Source organism: Pholcus phalangioides, unplaced genomic scaffold (assembly GCF_987345545.1).
Source record: "Pholcus phalangioides strain wild (caught in Gottingen) unplaced genomic scaffold, Ppha-v1.0 ptg000015l_1, whole genome shotgun sequence".
Lineage (NCBI taxonomy): Eukaryota > Metazoa > Arthropoda > Arachnida > Araneae > Pholcidae > Pholcus > Pholcus phalangioides.
In genome coordinates, this window is record NW_028301608.1 from 58,633,785 (window position 1) to 58,653,774 (window position 19,990).

The 19,990-nt window shown below is 34.4% G+C and overlaps 1 protein-coding gene across 1 annotated transcript; it reads left to right on the forward strand.

Annotated features, from left to right (window-relative positions):
• The first annotated feature begins 1,532 nt into the window (after positions 1 to 1,532).
• LOC149076307 (uncharacterized) lies at positions 1,533 to 18,218 on the forward strand. Its single transcript, XM_089243862.1, has 6 exons — positions 1,533 to 2,026; positions 11,734 to 11,978; positions 12,105 to 12,756; positions 14,599 to 14,779; positions 14,868 to 15,007; positions 15,164 to 18,218. The coding sequence occupies exons 2-6, from the start codon at positions 11,781 to 11,783 to the stop codon at positions 15,454 to 15,456; spliced, it is 1,464 nt and encodes a 487-aa protein (XP_089099988.1). The 5' UTR covers positions 1,533 to 2,026; positions 11,734 to 11,780; the 3' UTR covers positions 15,457 to 18,218.
• The last annotated feature ends 1,772 nt before the right edge of the window (positions 18,219 to 19,990 follow it).

A 19,990-nucleotide genomic window follows, 5' to 3' on the forward strand; every position in this document is an offset into this window, starting at 1 on the left:
ACTTTTCTATAAATTCGGAAAACAAATATTTATCATACAATTTACTGGTTTTTTTTAAATTATAAATCATTCTACATATATTTATTTATGCGAAACGTTCAATAAAATTTTTGAATTTTATTTCTCTATGTTTGAATACAAATTTCAGGAACAATATAAAATCCATATATTATGACTATTTATCAATTTTGTCGTACCTGTATCTTATTTTGAAAAATTAATCTTACTCAGTTTCTTTTTTATTAACACCACATTATCATCTTCATACTTGTGCCAAAACATATTTTTGATTAATTTGTGTTTATTGTAAGTCAAAATTTCTTCCTTTTAAAAAGAAGAGCAATATTTTTAATTTGTTAATTAATTTGGATTTAAGTTTTAGCTTAATGATTAGGTTTAATGATTAAAATAATCATTAGAAGGCGTTTAAGACCTTTAAAAATGGAGGTACACCTGGAGCGGAGAGGATACTTAAACGACTTCTTTCCTTAAAATGACGAATTCCGTCAAAATGTTCGTTTTTTTTTTCCTTTGTTCATTTGAATGTCAAATTATTCTAATATTCAGAACTGTTTCACTTTTGTCTTTATACCAACCAGAAGAGAAGTTATTGCCAATCAAGTAAAATGAATTTAATGATCATAGTCTGATAATGAAAGTTTGAATGTATTAAGTATGAAGAGATGAAATTTTTGTATATGTATGAATGTATTTTCTGACGATTTGATTTTTTTTTTCCATTCACGAAAAACTTGATTTATCAAGCATTTTCAAAATATCTCTATAATCCTTCTCACTGTATTTTTAAACAGCTCTGGTTGTGCAATGAATCAAAAACTAAACAATATGTTTGACACTTTTTGATTCATATGATTTTGAAATGAGAAGATTAAACATTTTTAACGAGAAATGTATATTTTTTCACGTATATAATTATATTTCAATTCCTCACAGCATTGTAAAACTTTTAGTTCATTGCACACAAAACAACGCCATAGCAATAATCTGTGAAATGAGCATGTTGATACAAGCAGTAGTTTTTAGTGTACGTCTAACAGAAGTATCGAAAATATGCTAATTTTTTACGTACAATATTGGCACAATATACTTTTTGCCAAAATATTCACGAAATAATATTTTTTTATCATAATTTTATGCCGTTTCCAAATTATAACAACATACGTATTAATCGAAGAAGAAAGTATCACGGAGGCATGCAGTCACCTTAAGTATGTTGCTCATTTTTCTGCAAAATATGATTCAGTGAATGTAAGGTCATCACAATTTTGTTTTTAGCGAAGTCAAGATTATTCGATAGAAAAATAACTGTTCAACAAAATAAGGGGGGTGGGGGGAGTATTATTCATTTCTCTGACTCGCATGACGTCCAGATATGATTGACAAAACAGCTCAATAGCTCGGATTATAAACATGTAAAAGATAAAAGGGTGGAGAAAGGAGAGGAGCAGAGTTTTTCAGCGCCCCCTCGTGGTGAGGATAGTAATCAATCTCTCTCTCTCTCTCATGTGTGTGTTCTCTCTCTAGTCCTTTCCTTCCTATACTATTTTGCCCCTTTTTCGGCTTGCTTTTTTCTATTCCGAAAGAAAGCGTCGTTGAGAGAAACAAGGCGTTGATGCTTCGCAACACAAACATGTAGCCTTTCAAAATCCACGAAGCGATACAAATAAAATAAAAAACTCTACTCATCCTATAATTCGACCGCTGTTTTGAAGCTGTAACTGTGCATTTTTTGCTGTTTTTTTTTCTTTTTTTTTAATGTTTCGGATGCAACCTTGAAGGTATGAACCATCTTTTCGGGCGCACGGAGAAATAAGAAGTTGTTATGGCATCTTGAAGAAAAACATACATCTCTGTGCTTGACTCTTTTTTTTTTTAAACCCGCAACAAGGTCTCATTTGCATTTATTTACCGGGTGGGTCCGTTAATTTGCCGAGACCGCATTTTCGCGTGATCACGTGACTCGATGCCTGGGAAAATTCAAACTCTGCGCATCATCCAGTTGCAGGTGAGTTTTATTTACTGTTACTGAGACTTAATTGCATCTTACCCCGTTATGATGTAAATACGTTTACATATCAGTTGTGGGAAAGTAATTATTTTCTAGGAGTTGAAAGAGTTATGTCAAAGCATGTGTAATAGAGACATTCTGGACTGTTTATTTCATCACTGCCGTAATCGTTCTCAATTATTTTACCTCAGCTAAAATTCTTGAATATTTTAGAATGTGTTAATAATAAACTTCAAAGATACAAAATGTATGTAAAAAATATTTTTTCTGTATTTAATGTTAACTGTTTTTCACAATATGTTGGTACTTCTGTATCATCTGTAGTTTTGGTTTCCCTAGCATCGCTCGAGTATGTTAGATAAAACATATTCACGAAGTGATTTCATATCTTTTTGACGATCAAGTTAAACATTCATCTATTCAATCATTCGGCAAAATACATTGTACATCCAGAACTGGTCTGAAATTAAAATTCCCAGTTCTAACGGTACTGTAGACGAGTAGGGTTTCCCTTTCCCGAAATACCGAGAAAAGTCCCCGGGAACTGGGGAAAATAACCGTTGTGGTACATTAATACTGAAAGTGGAATTTAAAATATATTAAAAAACAATCAATGGTAAAATATTTGTTGAAAATTCAATTTTCTATACGTGTTTCATAGCATTGCTTGGGGAAAAAATAGAGAGGAGGGGGCGAGAATAGAGAGAGATTGAGCAAAAAAAAACGTGTTGGGGGGAAGGGACTTCCAGTTCCCATAAACTGTACTAGCAACCCTGCCTACTCTGAAATCCTAAAGTACTGTTTTGGGGAAACACGAGGCACAAATGAAAACGAAAAGACCTGAAAAAAAGCACATGGTCCCGATTCGGTATGTTTTTGTTTCTAAATGTGCTAGAGCGTCAATAGCTATCCGAATTATTCTATGTGGGGGGTCCGTCCACTTCTGAGAGGATTTACGAATTTAAGAAAAATCTACAAAAGTCTAGTAGAGATAGAAATTATATATATACAAATACAAGGCCACAACAGGCAAAATGCCCAACAAGGTGGCTGAGAAGAAGAAAAAGATGTCCATAACAAGTATATATATAAATTTATATATAAATATATTTCACTGCCAAAGCCCCAAGTGCGGCCAAGAGTTTTGGCCAGCCGGAGATCCCTGGCCAAAGCTCAATGTGTTTATGTAAGACAGCCCGGCAGTGGTCAAATCCATTTTTTTAGTCGAAAACATGTGATGCATGTCTATATGTAGCAGCTGTGATGGATTAGTTCCATGTGACGAGAGAGAAAAAGTGAAATTTGAGAGAAAAAACTATAAAAATAATTATATAAACGTATAGTTTTTTCGCCAAATTTTTTTCGGGGGGGGGGGGAAGACTACACATCAATAAAGTGGACCCAATCCCATAAAGTGGACATAATTATCACGAAAAAATATGTGTTTTATATCCTAATATGTCTTTTGCTATCAGACTTTGGCCAAGGTTGACCGGCCACTTTAGTAACTAGCCGGCCAATGTCCGAAATTCGGGCATTGGCCGGGTCAATATTTCACGAAATTGGCCAATTTCGGGCTCTGGTAGAAACATAAATATTGATATTGAGAAAAATCATCTCTAGTGTCATAATACATAGTTATAATTTACACATAGTTCAGATATTTCAGTTTCAGAAAATTTTTGAGGGTTATGGTACTACCTTTATTACCCTATAATATTTAATATCATGTTTTATTTCTCTAGTTTTTTGGAGCACTTCATGTTAATAGACGTTATCTATACTCTGATACCTTCCATCAAAATGTATTTCACGTTGTAGTAATTAATGTATATTTGTTCGAAATTATAATCTTGCTATCGTTTATCAGTAAAGTGAAATTATGTGGAAAAAAGAGATGATAATTATCTCCTTTTTGTTTTCTCATAATTTTATATGCACCATTTGTAGCGACATGGCATAAAACCGTTGCTAATTGTGTGCTCGCATATCTTGATGATCTTAATAGGAATTTCTGCACCTTGCAAACCTGCAACATCTCAAAGATTTCTGCGCCTTGAAGAAACCATTTGTATTCATACAGTAAATTCTGGATTATCCGGCTCAAAGTGGGGTAAAGGCAGAATTCTATAGATGTAATTAAGATGTTTCAAATTATACGAGTATATATGATACATGTCTATATGTAGCAGCTGTATTGGGTGTCCTGTAAATGCTAACGCGGCCTTTATCTCATCAACTACCTTTCGTCGATGCATGACTTCAATTTAAAAAATGATCAAAAGACGTTCAAAAATTACCCTATACCAGTTTTAGGAGTGAAAATACAGTGTGTCACAAAATAAAAAAATTTACATTTTTATACGCTCCCTTTGTCCTCTAATTTCCAATAAGAACGTTGTTGCCTTATCTTTTCTGAGGCCAAAAGAAAACAAATTCCATACTATCACTTCCTATCCCTCTCATACCATTAAAAAACCGCCCTTTTTGTTTCAAAACCTACTCGTATTGATATTTTCTGCTCTCTAAGTACAGGTCAATGTTTTATGAATGTTTGTTATGCACTGTACTGTATCTTTCAAGAATTTATTGCGGGAAATTGACCGTTTTAATATTGAAGTGTAAGTGGCGTTCTGACCTACGAGAATTACCTACAGCAATTGTACACAAGTACTGCAGATACAACGAGATGGACGGCTACGCCGTCTACGTATGAACTTTAGTCGTGTGGTGCTTATTACGGATGGCGTATTCACTGAATTGGAAAAATTGTCGATATCCATTGATATAATGTCGATATCTCTTGACATAATCTCTTCAAAAGAATATGACACATGGCATGTTTGCCCATCAACGTCTCCAATATACTTTCCCAGGAATAACTTTCTGATTGCTTCTATATCGTAGTGGTAGTGGATTCACCTGGACTGCGAGAGAGCAGCTGTGGCGTGAGTCCCAGTAGAGACATATGTGAATTTTTCTTCCTGTCATCATCTCTGCATATCAACCGATTTCCCCACATATCTTCTATTAAAAAGTGGGAGGACATCTTTCTCTACATTTATGTTGCCCTCTAATAGCCTTGATGTCAATTACGTGCCAGTGGCTGATTGATTGCCACTGTCCATCGCGCGGCATCGTTCAGCATATACGCTCCAAGGAAGAAATTTCTCGTTGCTTCGATAGCGTAATGGCAGCACACTCACCCGTACATCAAGAGGACTGTGGTTTTAGTCGCGGTGGACGCAAATGTGAATTTTTTTCCTAGTTATCTTGTCTGCATAACCAGTCTCTTGTATATATATATATAGCTTGCGAATCATACTCCCACGATGTGTGCGCCAAGAATGATGCAATGGTAAGGTACTCGTCTTCTGTCATGAAGATGGCCACTATTAAACCAAACATGCACCTCGTCCATATCCCTCTGCGGAACTTCTAACGAATTTGTACATGTAGGAATGTGCGTTGTGAACAGGCTTGTGAACCTAACGCAAAGTTTGTTTCTGTGTAATACTTGTTATGTTTAGTGCTGTCATCTGCCATCAACTTCTCTAACTATGAGTGAAGTGTAATGATTGAAGATTTTAACGTTGTAGGCTTTTTGCTTTCTGTTACGAGACTTTTCAACGGGAGACTGAGTTGCATTAGCACCTTGAAGTTGGGAACACAGAAAACCAACTTCAGCCGACCAGCACTATGGCCAAAGTGGGGTTTGAACCCGGGTCCTCGCAATGCGAGTCCGTCATTATGACCACTCGACGTTATGGAGGTTAACGTCAGGGTCCACGAGTTCTATCCGGAGGATGGACATCGGAAACAAGTCCTTTACCTACCGAGCCTGGGGCCACCGCTGATAGACGGCGCCTTCATTTCTCAGCGAATTCCATCTACTGGAAATTGCCGTACTGCGATATGACCGGAGTTGATGACTCCATATGAACAATGTTAAAACTGACATTAAATTATCAAAAAAGAAAAGTAGTCTTTAAATTTTTGTTGATCGAGAAGAAAGTATAGCTTCTTGTAGACGTTTTTCCCTTAACTACATTTGTTCATACAAAAATCATAAATTTTTCCACAAACTTCGAATTACAGAAAAATTCTAAAAATTTCGAATTAAACAAAAAATTGTTTACATTAAATTAGAGGTAAAACGCATGGGAAGTTCATAAAAGTTTGAATTATCCTAAATTCTAATAAACCTAGTTCTACTACGCTACATAATTCGTCAAGTGAAGGAGTTTCAGTGTCCGCAAACGGTAAATATACCAGTAAATAAAAGGAAAAAGGAAAGCTTCTGCTATTTTTCTTTTAATTTGGCCGACTTGTAGTCAAGGAACAAGGTTGAGGTTATTTCGCGGGTGATTTCACCTCTGTGTTCCCAAACCAGCAGCTTTGCAGCGAACGACCACGAAAGCTTAAGTACAGGGAACGTGCTCTTGCAAGAAATGTCCCAATTACCGGCAAAACTTATTGTTTCGCTTACGGCTAATAAGCTAAACATTTGTTATCGTAAGTGGCAGTCTGCAGTTGCTCAGATCTTGAGGCTAATAATGTGATCGTGCTTTTTTTGACCTATGGCTTGCATTGTAATAAACCATGGCTAATAAACCGGCTTTATAACGTATAAAATCTTATTTTGGTGGCTGTTTAAAAAAAAAGAGAGAGAGAGAGATAAAACTAAGTTACCAAAGAGTGTTAGCTATAAAACAAAACTGAGGTTTTTTTTAAATATAAAATTTACTATACCGTGAGCTTTAAAAATATCTGCTATTTTTTCCTGTGTATTTGTGTTGATTTTCACTTGATATATTCTTATTTTTGAGTTCTACCTCATTAAAGTCGATCGGATCATATTAATATAACAGCTGGCGTTCATTATAACGACTCCTCGTTTCACGGGGAAAGCATGTTGTGTTGGGATGTCATTACGTTGAACGTTTGAAAAAAATTTGCTTTTTACGAAAATTCAATATTTGAAAGGAATAAAAAAAAGTGTAGTACTTTTTTTTTAATGTAAACAGTTGCGATGAAAATGTACCGGATTAGTAAACAATAATAAGATTTTTTTTAAAAACGAACCGATTGTACACGTCTGTATACAGAATTCTTCAATATCGAGGGACATTTTGGCAAACGAAAAACACGGATTGCGTTTGCGGAAAGCTCAGTTTCGACGATTTATTGGACTGATTGGTCTTCGCAGGTCATTATATTGAATAAAAAGTATATATAACATGGGACGAAAAGGAAAAATTCATATCTCCGATCGCTTTAATGGAATATTCGCATAACGGATGTACGTTATAACTACCGTCGATGGCATTGCGTAATTATAACAAAATCATCAACGAACCATAAAAATTAGTGATATCAGCAGTTGCTAATACAGAGAATATTAATCATGTAATCAGATTCAACGTCAGAATGCGTTTCTTTATCTATGAGGAAAAAAATTGCAAGTACTTATCACAGATGAAATTATTCTAACAGCAAATTAAAATACTTTAGAAAATATACCACTATCAGATACCACCAGAAAATCTAAAAAAAAACGCAGAAAAACCACCATTTTAAGTTTTTACAACCAATTAAACAAAAAATATATTATTGTGAAATTAAAAGCATACTTGACCTAATCGGGAAACGAATGTTAAAAAAAATCTTATTAGCTTCTTTGTTTCGAATCAAATCAAAACATAAAAACGAATCTTCGTGAATAAATATTAGCGATACTAACTTTGAATGTGATTTTCTCAGATTGATTTTTATTTCTCATTCTTTCAGACTGATCATATCTGAAGTAAGTGTATATATATATATATATATATATATCTTCATAATATAATCAGACATATCTTCATAAGTCTGTAAGTGCTCTAGCAGCTCTACACAGTGGGGGAAACCGATGCCAGTTAGCATGCTTTTTCGTTATTCACTTTTCTATCTTTTTTCTGCACTTTTCCTGCCGCTTACAGCAAATGTGGAGTGTGTCGATGTGTGAGTGTGAAATTTGATTGTGTACAATGGTACACACCCATCCTTAAAAAACGTTTCGATACCTCCCTGAGATAGGAAGCAGGATGTCTCCCGTACGTCAATGTTCAATGTTCTTGTTCAGAAACCCCCCACCCCTCATAAAAATAAATCAAGACTACTGAGATATCAGAATCTTGGACGGGGGGGGGGGGGGGGGGCTTATGTGACGAACTTAGCATCGCATGTGCTGCCACTTGTTTGCGCCATTCGCAAAGTACTCGACTATTCCGCTCTACAAAGCCGAGAGATGACTATGTTCCCATGTTTATCGATTACATGCAATAACAACGGAATTATTAACGAATTCATAGGACCGGTTCTATAAGAATCGCCCAGTATATTCATCTTTAAAAAAAAATCGATTTTTGAAAGATTGATTTTTTTTTATTCCTAAAAACGAAGATGCAATAAATATATCACCAAAGAGGTTTATCTCAACTCACTTAAGATATCAAAAAAGAAATATTATATCCTAAAACTAGACGATATCTTCAAAAAATTTCGAGACTCAAATTGGATGAGAAAGAAATTAATAGAGCTACAGAGATTTAAGGGTGGTTTAATTTTTTTTTTCTCCGGAAGGAAATACAAAAAAAAAGGTAAATATCAAGGATTATTATTTTTTTTTTAATTCTTACTTTTTCGGTACGGAAACCAAACTGCGGAACAATAAGACAAAAATATTTACGAAAAAAAAATTTATATGCCCCCAAATCCTTTAGAAGGATTATTTTTCTTTTGCTTTGTGAAGAAGTATTAAAAATCAGGTTCAGGGAGTGGATGAGAAAAAAACACACTTTTCACTCTACGAACAAAATAATGTATAGATTATTTTTGCGATTTTTTTTAGATTTTTTTTTTAGCAGGAACGTAAAATGCAAAAAGAATTTAAGCAAAAAAAACAACAACAAAAAACTGCGGAAAAGCGGTAGGAAAAACAGCACCAATCAAAGTGATTTCTTTTTCGTTATCGAAGGGATAAGAGTTTTTACTTTGGAATATTACGTAAAGAAATAAAAATAAAATAAAATTGAACTCCCTCTTATTTTATTTGTTACAGGAAAACTTGAGAAAAGATTTTGCTTCTTATTATATATATATATATATATATATATATATATATGTACTTTATATCTCTACTTTATAAAAACCCTAACTAATTAATTAAAACTAATTTCACTATGGCGTAATTAATGAAATATTTTGCGGCATTGGAAAGGGAAAAAACCATCGATGTTCTCCTTCTTCTTTTTCCCCCCAAGATGTTTTTTTCGTTATTTGCTACATGATATTAGTTTAATTTAATTTGTTTATGGCCGTCATTGGCGTAAAATGCACTCAAAATCAGTTTCTATTGGAATTGTAACATTTTATTTGCTTGTTTTTATTTGTGTTGTGAACTAGAGTGTTAATGAGAGTATTTTTTTCTTCTCAATTTAAATACTCATTGATGCTATTTTATATTATGTGATCAACTAATTCATCTACTGCCAACTGTAAAATGGCGGTTTTACATTTAAACCCGAACAAAAATGAAGGTTTTGGTGAAAATTTCAAAGTTCATATACAATTCATGGAAATAACAGATTTCGTGCTATGTGCTTATAGTTTGTTGATAAAACTTTTTGACGTGAATTTTCAATGAAATGGCATTTCTGTTGATGAAATTAATAGTGTTTATGGTAATAATTATGCACTGAAAAATTCTGAGTTAATTAATTTTTCAAGCTAAGTATGTCTTTAACAAATTAATAATAATAATAAATATATCACTACTACTTTGATAAACTTAGTTTATGTGCATATTTTGAATCTACAGTTGACGCCGCTTATTAAAATTATGGATAATGATATCATTGAAGTATTATTATCACTTTTCCAGAGAACTTAACCGACCAACATCACAATGGGGGAAAAAATTCGTTTATAGTTAATAATCGAATTATACGCGGGTGACGTATCTTTTTTCCGCGCATTTTCTCCGTATTTTTTTTGCGCATTCTAAAACGAAAATTCTATCCAAACTTTTTTTTTCCCCGTAAGTTATGGTTATCAGGTCCATGTAAGAGGCTGGAAGCTATTCTCCCCTTCCTTCCTTGTTGACAAACATTTCCATACGCTAATCGGTCCGTAGTATTCGCTGTGAACCCTGTGCGTGTGGAAATACTTTTGCAATGGTATTCGTATAGTGAAGGCAAATGTATGACAAAAAAATAAAACCCTTTTTTTCAGTTCTTGGTTAATTTCTTTCAGGTAATCAGATGGAAATTTCTGTTTTTCTGAATGGCTTTCTCAAGGAATCTATGAAACGCATTGTATATTAAAAAAATTTAATTCCTGATATGCATTAGACAGTTTCATTCTAACGGCTCACAATGGCTACATAAAAAATGCGGGATTTTAGCTTAAGGGTAAAAAAAGAAGTACCATTTTAGAATTAGAAAAAAAAACAGAACGATTGAACATTTTGCAACTAATCATGTAGGAAAGAAAAACAGAGTTGTCACATTTCACCAATATTCGTTTACCATACGTCCCATTTCACCAAACGAAATTGTATGGTCACGATACTTGAACATTGAAGAACCGGACACACCCCGCTTCCCATCTTAAGGAGATATTGAAGCGTTCCCTAAAGATGGGTTAATCCGGGACTTTATTAAATAAGTATATATATATATTCGTATAACAGAATAATGGTCTAAGAATCGAAGTCTATATTAATATTGCAGTGTCTTTAGTACGTCTGAACTCGATAACCAAAGTTCCGTTGGTGGCGGTCCGTCCACCTGCGTTGGATATCATAAGTTGAAGTCGTGTAGGCCGTTCAGCGTCCAATCGACGTCATATGGAGTCCTGGTCCAAGTCAGCCAATGCTCGGACATCCTGGTGTTTTTGTTCGTTCTAGGAGCGCATTTCTGTTTCATATATAAGTATCCTACATCTAATTACATTGCGTAAATTGGAGAATTTCATCATTCGAGAAGCTACATCGGCTGACTAGTTCGATTATGGGTGTCATTAATCCACCACGTTCACATGATTAAGTGTTCCTTGTTTCATCCATAGAAGTTCACCGTTTAACGCCATATCACCGTACTTGCAAACGGGATTATTTTCGGATGTAGTCATTCTTCGGTTATTGTTATTAGAAACCCCCGAGTTCTCCGATGTGATGACATTAAGCAGCGTGGATGTGGTTATAGGTAAAGAGGGAGACATTAAGGAATTAATTTTAACCAACATTTCTAATGGTCAGTGCCTTGTACTGATGCACCATTAATCACAGTTTATTTCTGGTGTGTCGAAGATTCGTCGACTCACTTACTTACCGAACATGGCCAGACTCTGTCACTAGCGCAATTTAAGCTGATTTGCCCGGAGGGCATGAAAGATACATATGGCATGGTCAACAAAAATGCAGAGCAACTTGCGCGAAAGCATTGTGAAATACAGCGCATGTGCAATTAGAAATATTGTACAAAAAATACAATAATAAGACATGTGCAAAACAGAAATGCGGAGCAGAAAATGTGATACAGCAAAAAAAATTTACATGCATGTGCATACTAGATATGTTGCGACTCAGTGACATACTGAATATAATACGATTATCGAATTTTTTTCGCAAATATGATTTATGGACTTTTCTTTCATCACAGGGTGAAAATATGATTCCCCGTTGAACGTCTAACTACTACATACGGTGATGGAGGCGGTTGACCTCTTCGCACTGATAATATGGACATTCCAGCTGGTGTTAATGACGCAGTCAACATGTCCATCTGGATCTATCAAGCCATGCGTATGCAACGTAAAATCGAAAGGACTTGATGTATCATGCGAGAATGGCAAAGTTGGTGATGTTCGCACGTCTTTGGCGGCGGTGGCCAATACAGAACATCAGGTAAGCATTAATAGTTAACCCATAATAAATATCATATGTTTATCCAAAACATCATTATTTTTCTTCATATCAACATGATACTATTTAAAAAAAAAACAGGTTCTTAAAGCAACTTTGTTTTTTCAGGTATTTTACTTGAAGTTTCGAAACAGTCCAATGCCTCTTTTTCCATCAGACTTACTCGGAAACATTCGCGTCAGACACTTCATTGCCCACTACTGTAATATATCTTCCGTTGATGACGACGCTTTTATCGGACTTATAGAAGACTTGGAGTCCTTGGACATTGCAAATAACAAATTAGAAAGAGTGCCTACGAAAGCCTTGGAAAACCTAGTCAATCTGGCATCGTTGAATCTGAACTACAATAACATTGAAGTTCTCCACGAAGAAGCATTCAGAGGACTCATATCTTTGTTGAGACTCTCCTTGTTCGGTAATAAGATAAAATTCATACATACCCTCGCTTTCGATGGAATCGGTGGTAACTTGACCCAAGTCAACTTGGGAGATAACCATCTCACAGCAGTGCCATCGAGGCCTTTGAGAAATCTAACTGTTCTTCAAAAACTGCAAGTTCAGGACAATGAAATATCTTCTTTGTTAGAGGATGAATTCCAGGGTATGGGAGAAAACATGGACGGCTTGGAGATATCAAATAACAAGATACAGGAGCTCCCAGAGAAAGCCTTTATGAATCTGCGAATGCTGAATTCCCTGGATCTAGAAAACAACATGATCCACGCAATTCACCCAAAAGCCTTCGAAGGAATAGAAAGTAAGAACATCTATTTTCTTATCTATCTATTTCAGCCTCGTAATAAATATATATTTTTTCCTCCAGAAAAACTTATACCTAAATATACCTTATGTGAAATTCAGTAAACATTTTTGTTTTGTTTTTTTCTGTATATAGGACAAAAACTATTCCAAGTATCACATACGTATAGTGTACTCATTACAGGTAGAAGCATTTCAATACTGAATCTCCAGATAAAGTACGTTGAACTTACGGGGGTGTTTCAAAACTCAACGGCTAATTTACGTTTGGGGATAGAACACAACTAGACAAGCACAAATCACCATACTACCCATGGTTGGAACTCAAGTGATTGACCCCCCCCCCCCCCCCCACTGAAGTAATACTTCCCAGCGCTACATTGATGGTGTGAAGCCTGCGCCACTGTTGGTGGGCGCATTTTCGAGCAGTTGCTGTGATGTAACTGTGTAATAGCAAGTTGTTCTTCCTTAAATTCATCGGTGACCTTTGATTCTGCCTCTGTCTGTCTTGTTTCGCTTCATTTCATGACACAGCACGTAGCACCCTCTAGTACTCAATCACTTGAGTTCCGACCATGGGTTGTATGGTAATCTGTGCTTGTGTAGTAGTGTTCTATCATCTCTTAACTTCTTACCCATGAGTTCTGATACACCCTGCATATATACAGGGTGATTCAAATAAACATCGTCAAACTGAAAGAGCAAATCATACATACGATAACAATTCAAAATCACACAGGAGCATATTAAAGGAGGTGTAAGAGTAGAAATGGGAAACCCTATTTTTTCTTCGCCAACGTTGTGTAACGTGACAATCGTCCTCTCCTCCAGTAAATATCCTTCTACTGCTATTTCCTATGTTGAGCAGGACGAAAGTTTCGTAAAATCGCGTGTTGCGCTTACGGCTATTCTGAAACACAAGTCAAAGGAGGATGTAACGTTTAACATTTTTTCTATTATATCATTACATATTTTCACGTTTCCGAATACATATTAGGTGTTATAGCGTGCAATTGTGATGATCAAAGCGAGTTTTTTTATCGTGAAAAGTCTGGAATTTTTGCATATTTTCCAAAGATGTTTATCTCTTGCAATTTGATCCCTTTGTTTGAATGCTGTCCGAATATGTTTACATGCTTCTCTTGGCGATCGCATTTTTCGCCAAATGAGATTCGCGTTTCGATGACTGAAACAACCAATTTTGGTATGAAATTAACATTTTTAGAAATTAAGAGGTCTAATGAGTGTCACAGTATTTTTAAAAATGTGTTTACAAAGATATCTAATTTTTTATAACCAATGGCGTGAGACGCTGAAATAGGGACATTAGTAGCGTCTCTTAACTGGCAATGGCACCTAGAAAATGGCACCCAGGTGTGACGGAGGGTAACAGGGCATGAAATAAGCAAGGAGGGTCGCGTCTCTAGTGGTGTAGATGATAGCATGTTTCCCGGTTTCCAAGAATGCCTGGGTTCGAATCCCGGCGGAGACCAGAGGATTTCCGAGTTCACCTCAGCATAAAATCCGGAAAGTACCTGTTTCCTTGATAACTATTGTTTTGTAATGTTGGGTTTTTTCACGTGTATCAGCATGTGCGAATAAATCTCAGCATTGTCGATTATATTTATCATCTTAGAATGAAATTTATGTATAATGTTCCACAAGCATTTCTTCGGATTGAAAAAAATAGTAATAATGGAACTCAAGTTCTCAGCAACCATTAAAAAAAAAACTTTTCTTACTGACGTATCATAGAAATAAAAATTTACGTACACTATAAGTCGAACTTACAGTGAAAGATAATAGAGAAGAACGTAAAGTAAAATTTTCTCCTGAACAGGATCTCTTGAATGGCTAAAACTTGGATGCAACAGACTTCCCGCTATTCCAAGCTACGCACTCAAAAACCTTTTGAGGCTGAGGCAACTTGACCTCAGGCAAAACCTCATAACAAAGATCAATGAAGATGATTTCAAGCCTTATGGGAGAAGCCTGAAGTTTATTTATCTCCAAAAGAATCAGTGAGTAACACAATTAGTGTTTACAAGCAAAGAGTTTTTTGTGAAGCGCGTTTTCTGGTAACTTTTTTTTCCCCATGTTCTATTCCAGATTACATACAATAGAAGTGAATGCGTTTTTTGGATTAAATTCCTTGGAGTGGCTTTATCTTCAATCAAATCAACTGACCGTAGTTCCTTACGAGACTTTCAGGTCTGTGTTAGACACTCTACAGATCTTGGATATTCATGGTAAGAACGAGAATATTTTTGTCTCATTATCAAGAATGAGCGGGAAACTATTGCAATGAACGAAACCGGTTACGAAGAAAAATAGAGAGATCGTAAATAAAAAAAATAGATCGCAATTTTAATTAATTGAGGTTTTTTTTTTTTCATGTATCTTAGAGAATCCTTTCCACTGTGACTGTCATATCACGTGGTTCAGAGACTGGATAAAAGGTTCTGGAGCTTCAGTGGTCAATATGCCGAGAGAGACCAGGTGTTCAACTCCCAAAGAATTGGAAAGAAAAGCCATAACTAATGTCACAAACGCCCAAATGGGGTGCACGTCGTCCTCAAGCCCCATGAACAATTATCGTGCGAACCTGAATGTATTGTTTCTCGTACTCATGTCGTCATATGGTCTGAAACTCCTACAGTGTCATTCGGAGAATGCGTTCTGCCAGCAGTTTATGTAACCATATTTTCGGCCTTTCGATCTCAGGAAGAGAAACTATTTAACTTTCAGGCAGTATTAATTATTCAAACCGCTTATAGAACAACACTTTTGGATTCCATTAAAATTTTTCTCTTCTGCGCTGGTCATCTTTACATGCATTATTATTATTTTTTTTTTTTTTTTTTTTTGAAAAATTGTTGATTGAAGACCTTTATAAAAGTTTGTTTTTGAAGATGCGTACAAAAGCAAAGAAGACGCAAATGCGAACGGTAATTTAATAAATACTTGAAAAGGAATGTACTTTGAAAAATAATTGAGAAAGTCTTGAGGTATTCCTATGTTTGATGTGTATCATAGTAATTGGTTTGCTATACGAGTGTAATTCAATTTCAAAAATTAAATTGTGGATTCTTGTCCAAAAGAAAAACAATTATTTTATTTATTATAATTCAATAAATTAATGTATGGTAATCTCTCTTGAATATGTCAGTCTTCGTTTTCGATAACGAAACCTGATAATGAAAAGACTTTTTTAATTTTAAAAAAAATGGAAAGATATTTATATTATTTGAGATAGTCATTTCCATTATTAATGTAAAATAAATAACATATATATTTTTGTAATAATAACGATCCTTTTAATCCTTTATCTTCTGACGGTACACAAAGCAAGGGTATATAGTAAGAGCTGTTTCATCCCTATGAAGTTGCGCTTGCCGCCTTGGCTCAGTTTGTGTGGTCTTAGAGGTACTGAATGACGTCACAGCTAAAATATATGTATATTTTTTAATCAGACGCCATCAACACAAAACATACTTAATTGACCGAGCTATTTTTCCTTTTAGGTTCTTATTTTACTGTTTCTATTCAGTGATCCCTCCTTCATAATGTTTTAGTGGCGCAGGTATGCACGTGTGGCATTTTTATAATCTTTTTATAATCTATAAGCTAAGAAAGGGATTAAATCCAAAAAGAAGATGGTATCGTTTGATGTGTAGCATTCAAAATGATGATAATAATAACTTCAAGCATTTTATATTAGGATTTTTTTTTATATATGGATCCCATTTTTTTATGTTGCAGTTACATTAGCAATAACGAAGTCCAAAGCTTCTAAAAAAGCTACATTTAATTCAAATGAAAACATAAATATGATAAAAAAAAGTTGTAAGAAATTTCAAAAGATAATTGAAATTATCTGTCTTTAACTGGCTTTTCGTGAACCCAACTTTGAAATTAACTCCGGGATTCAAGTAAAACGGTTCCGAGAAAAATATTCTCAGTGGAAGTTACCTCATAAGCAAATGCAAAATTTCTTATTTCAGATGTTTAAATGTTTGAACAACGCAAGCCATTCTATTGAGAAATAGATACTAATGAAAATAAAGAAAAGAAAATTTTGGAAATACTTCAGTAAAATGGGCAGTGCAGCGATTGCAAACTATCGTAATTAACAGGGTAGCAAAGTGGACACACTTTGGACGGCTCTGAGCAATGTCGTCGCGCATGTACCGAGTAAAGCGCGTCATGAAACAGCCCTTACTTTAAAGTGTCGGGTTAAATAATCTGTGTGTACTGACTAATTGTTTAAAAATAGGATTTTTTGTCTTTAATTATAGAACTGAAATGGCCTACCAAATTATTTACATGATAATTATTTATTATCCTCATTTTTTGTTTGCATTTTTATTCGTGCTTATTAGCTTTTTCTTTTTATTCTACTTTTCATAATGAGGTAGATAAAAGGTTGAACAAGTAATCTCTTGACATTTTCACTTTAAACATTATCGAAGAGTTCTATTGCAGCCCAATACTTCAACTAACCGATATAACAACATGTTTAAGCGTGAAACTAAATGAGTTTAATCTAATCAAAAAACGGGAACTTTGAATAAGTTCTTCGAATTTTTTTTTCCGTACAAAATCTCACCATTTATTTAAAAATGAAAATGTAGAGAATGAATGGCAATAAAAATCTTCGAACGCAATAATTTTCAAAGACTTCATATCAAGTCATCACATCTAGGCTAAATGAATGCAATTTTTTTAATGATGCAATTTTCCATCATGAATGATGAAGTTGGGAAATTGAACTGGATTTCACAGTTGTAGACTTTGTATATCGTGTAATTTATGTAATTTATTAACATTTCAATGTTTCTATCACTTTGCTGCATGAATTAGTGGCCGAGTGATTTATATCATATCACCTTTCCTTTACTCCATTCGTGAATTAACCTCAGTGTCGAATTCTTCTTTTTGATACTTAAATTTTTGGTTTTAGATAAATATACAAAACTGAGCTTTCACTAGTTGCATATTCTATTAAAAACATTATTATTTAATAAAATTATGTTTACCAACTGGAACGATACCATTCAAATCTATGAATCTATAACTGTTTTTATCAGCAAAATAACATTTATATATTGTAGTTCTATAAATTATCAGCCTTGTGTGTGTAAAGTATATATCTATGTAACCGCATTTTCAAGCTAACTCTTGTTTTGGTTTCCCTCATATATTATGGAAAATTTGTGCTTCTGCGATATATTTTTCTGAAAGGTCTATTTGGAAACATAAATTTATATGTGTGTATAATGTATAATTACTCTTATCTGTAAATTGATATGTTGCTGTGACGGGTTTATATGAATGTGTCTGAAATTCGTTTCATCCCAGAATGTAATATGTGAGTGTTTGTTGTAAAATATTTACACTTCGTGCTTCAGTCGTCATTGTAACATCTGTGGTGACCAATAAATGGTTTTTAATTCGCAATTAATCTGCTTTAGTAAGCTTATTCAAGCATTAGATATATTCTTTGCTCTTTATATTTGGTTCTACGAGAACTTAACAGAAGCGCCTCACTAATAGTATTTTCAGTTTATTCTATGGTCCATTTACATGTCTATATAATTTCATGTTAGAACTCATTAGAGTTTAACCATCAAAACTCTATAACAATTTAAAAATTAATTATTTAAAAGCATTTATCATTCGAATAATGACACGACCTTTTATTTGTTATTTATTAATTAATTTTGGACTCATTTTTATTTACAGAGATGACTTGATAACTTCAAATTCTACTGGCAATTCATAATTAAATAAACTGCCCATTCGTTACCCATAGAAATACCACGCAATTAAGTAATGCTTTTTCTCGATGATTTTTTCTTGGCCTACGATAAATCAAATCAAGAGATTTTCTGTATCTTATGCTGCGGTGAACTTGGAAAAATCTTTGTTATCCACTCCGGGAATCGGACCCAGGATATGTTTCAAACAGAGCAAGCGCACTTGACCATTATATCACAGAGACGCAATCTCGTATCACAGAGACAACTAAAGTATTCTTTTCCAAGTTTACTTCCACATAAAATCCAGAAAATCTCTTGATTTGAACGCATTTTCTATATAACTGGTATCGTATGATAATATGATCATTTTATAATCATATTTCTCTCATTCCCACACTCATTCTTTCTCTTATTTCATGAGTATTTAAAATACCATTTCATTGCAATTTATGTAAATATAACTTTATTTACGCAATTACCGCTTTCAGCGCTATCCCTTCAACAATCATTGAGGAATTACTGAACATTATATAAAAATGTTTTAATTTTGAAATCAAAAACAGCGCGAAATTTATGAGAAAGTAAATTATTCTTCATTCAGATGCTACAAAATAATAACTGAAAAATCAACTACAGAATTTATATATATTATTATTGCATGTTCAGGTTTATGAACTTCAAATAATAAAAAAAATTCCAGTCGTTGATGAAATAATAGAAATTAAATAAAAAAATTTAAAAAATTACTCATGAAATTAGGCATGATCATCTCATGAATTACTGAAGGAGGAAAAATCTTGACGCATATGTTATTTAGTGTTACGACGAGAAAAAATATCGTTTTTCTGAGACACATTTTTAAATGTAACGTGCAGCTTATCTAAGGCGTATTTAAAGTATTACGTCAGCATCGATGGGGGAGGGGGGGTTTGGATGATGTTTACGTCATCAACCACCCTTTCAGAAAATATGAAATATACTTAACGGCATCTTACTCGGTGCGCCAAAAACGAGAAAAATCGTTCGCTAGTTTGTGGGCACCTAAACTAACATCCTCCCTAATGATAAATCCCTTACAGAGCCACTTCAGTGATCTCTAAATGTTTCATGGATCCTTCCAGTGCTCAGGAAATGTATGCGGACTACTTTAGTGCTATGGAAATATTTCCGCGTCCAGCTTAATTGCTCTGATAATGTGTCCGATCCGCTTAAGTGCTCTGGAACTGTGCAACGCATCACTCAAGTAATCCGTAAATATGCCAAGGATCACTTAAGTACTCAGGGAATGTTTCGCGGGTAACTTGAGTTATGTAGAACCGCACTGGGGCCACTTAAGTGCTCTAAAATTGTGCCACTTGTCACTCAAGGGATCTCTAAATGCTCCGTTCCACGGATCATTTAAGTGTTCTACAACTGTGTCGGTTACTCAAGTGATCTTTGAATGTGCCACTGGAGTACTTCAGTGATCCG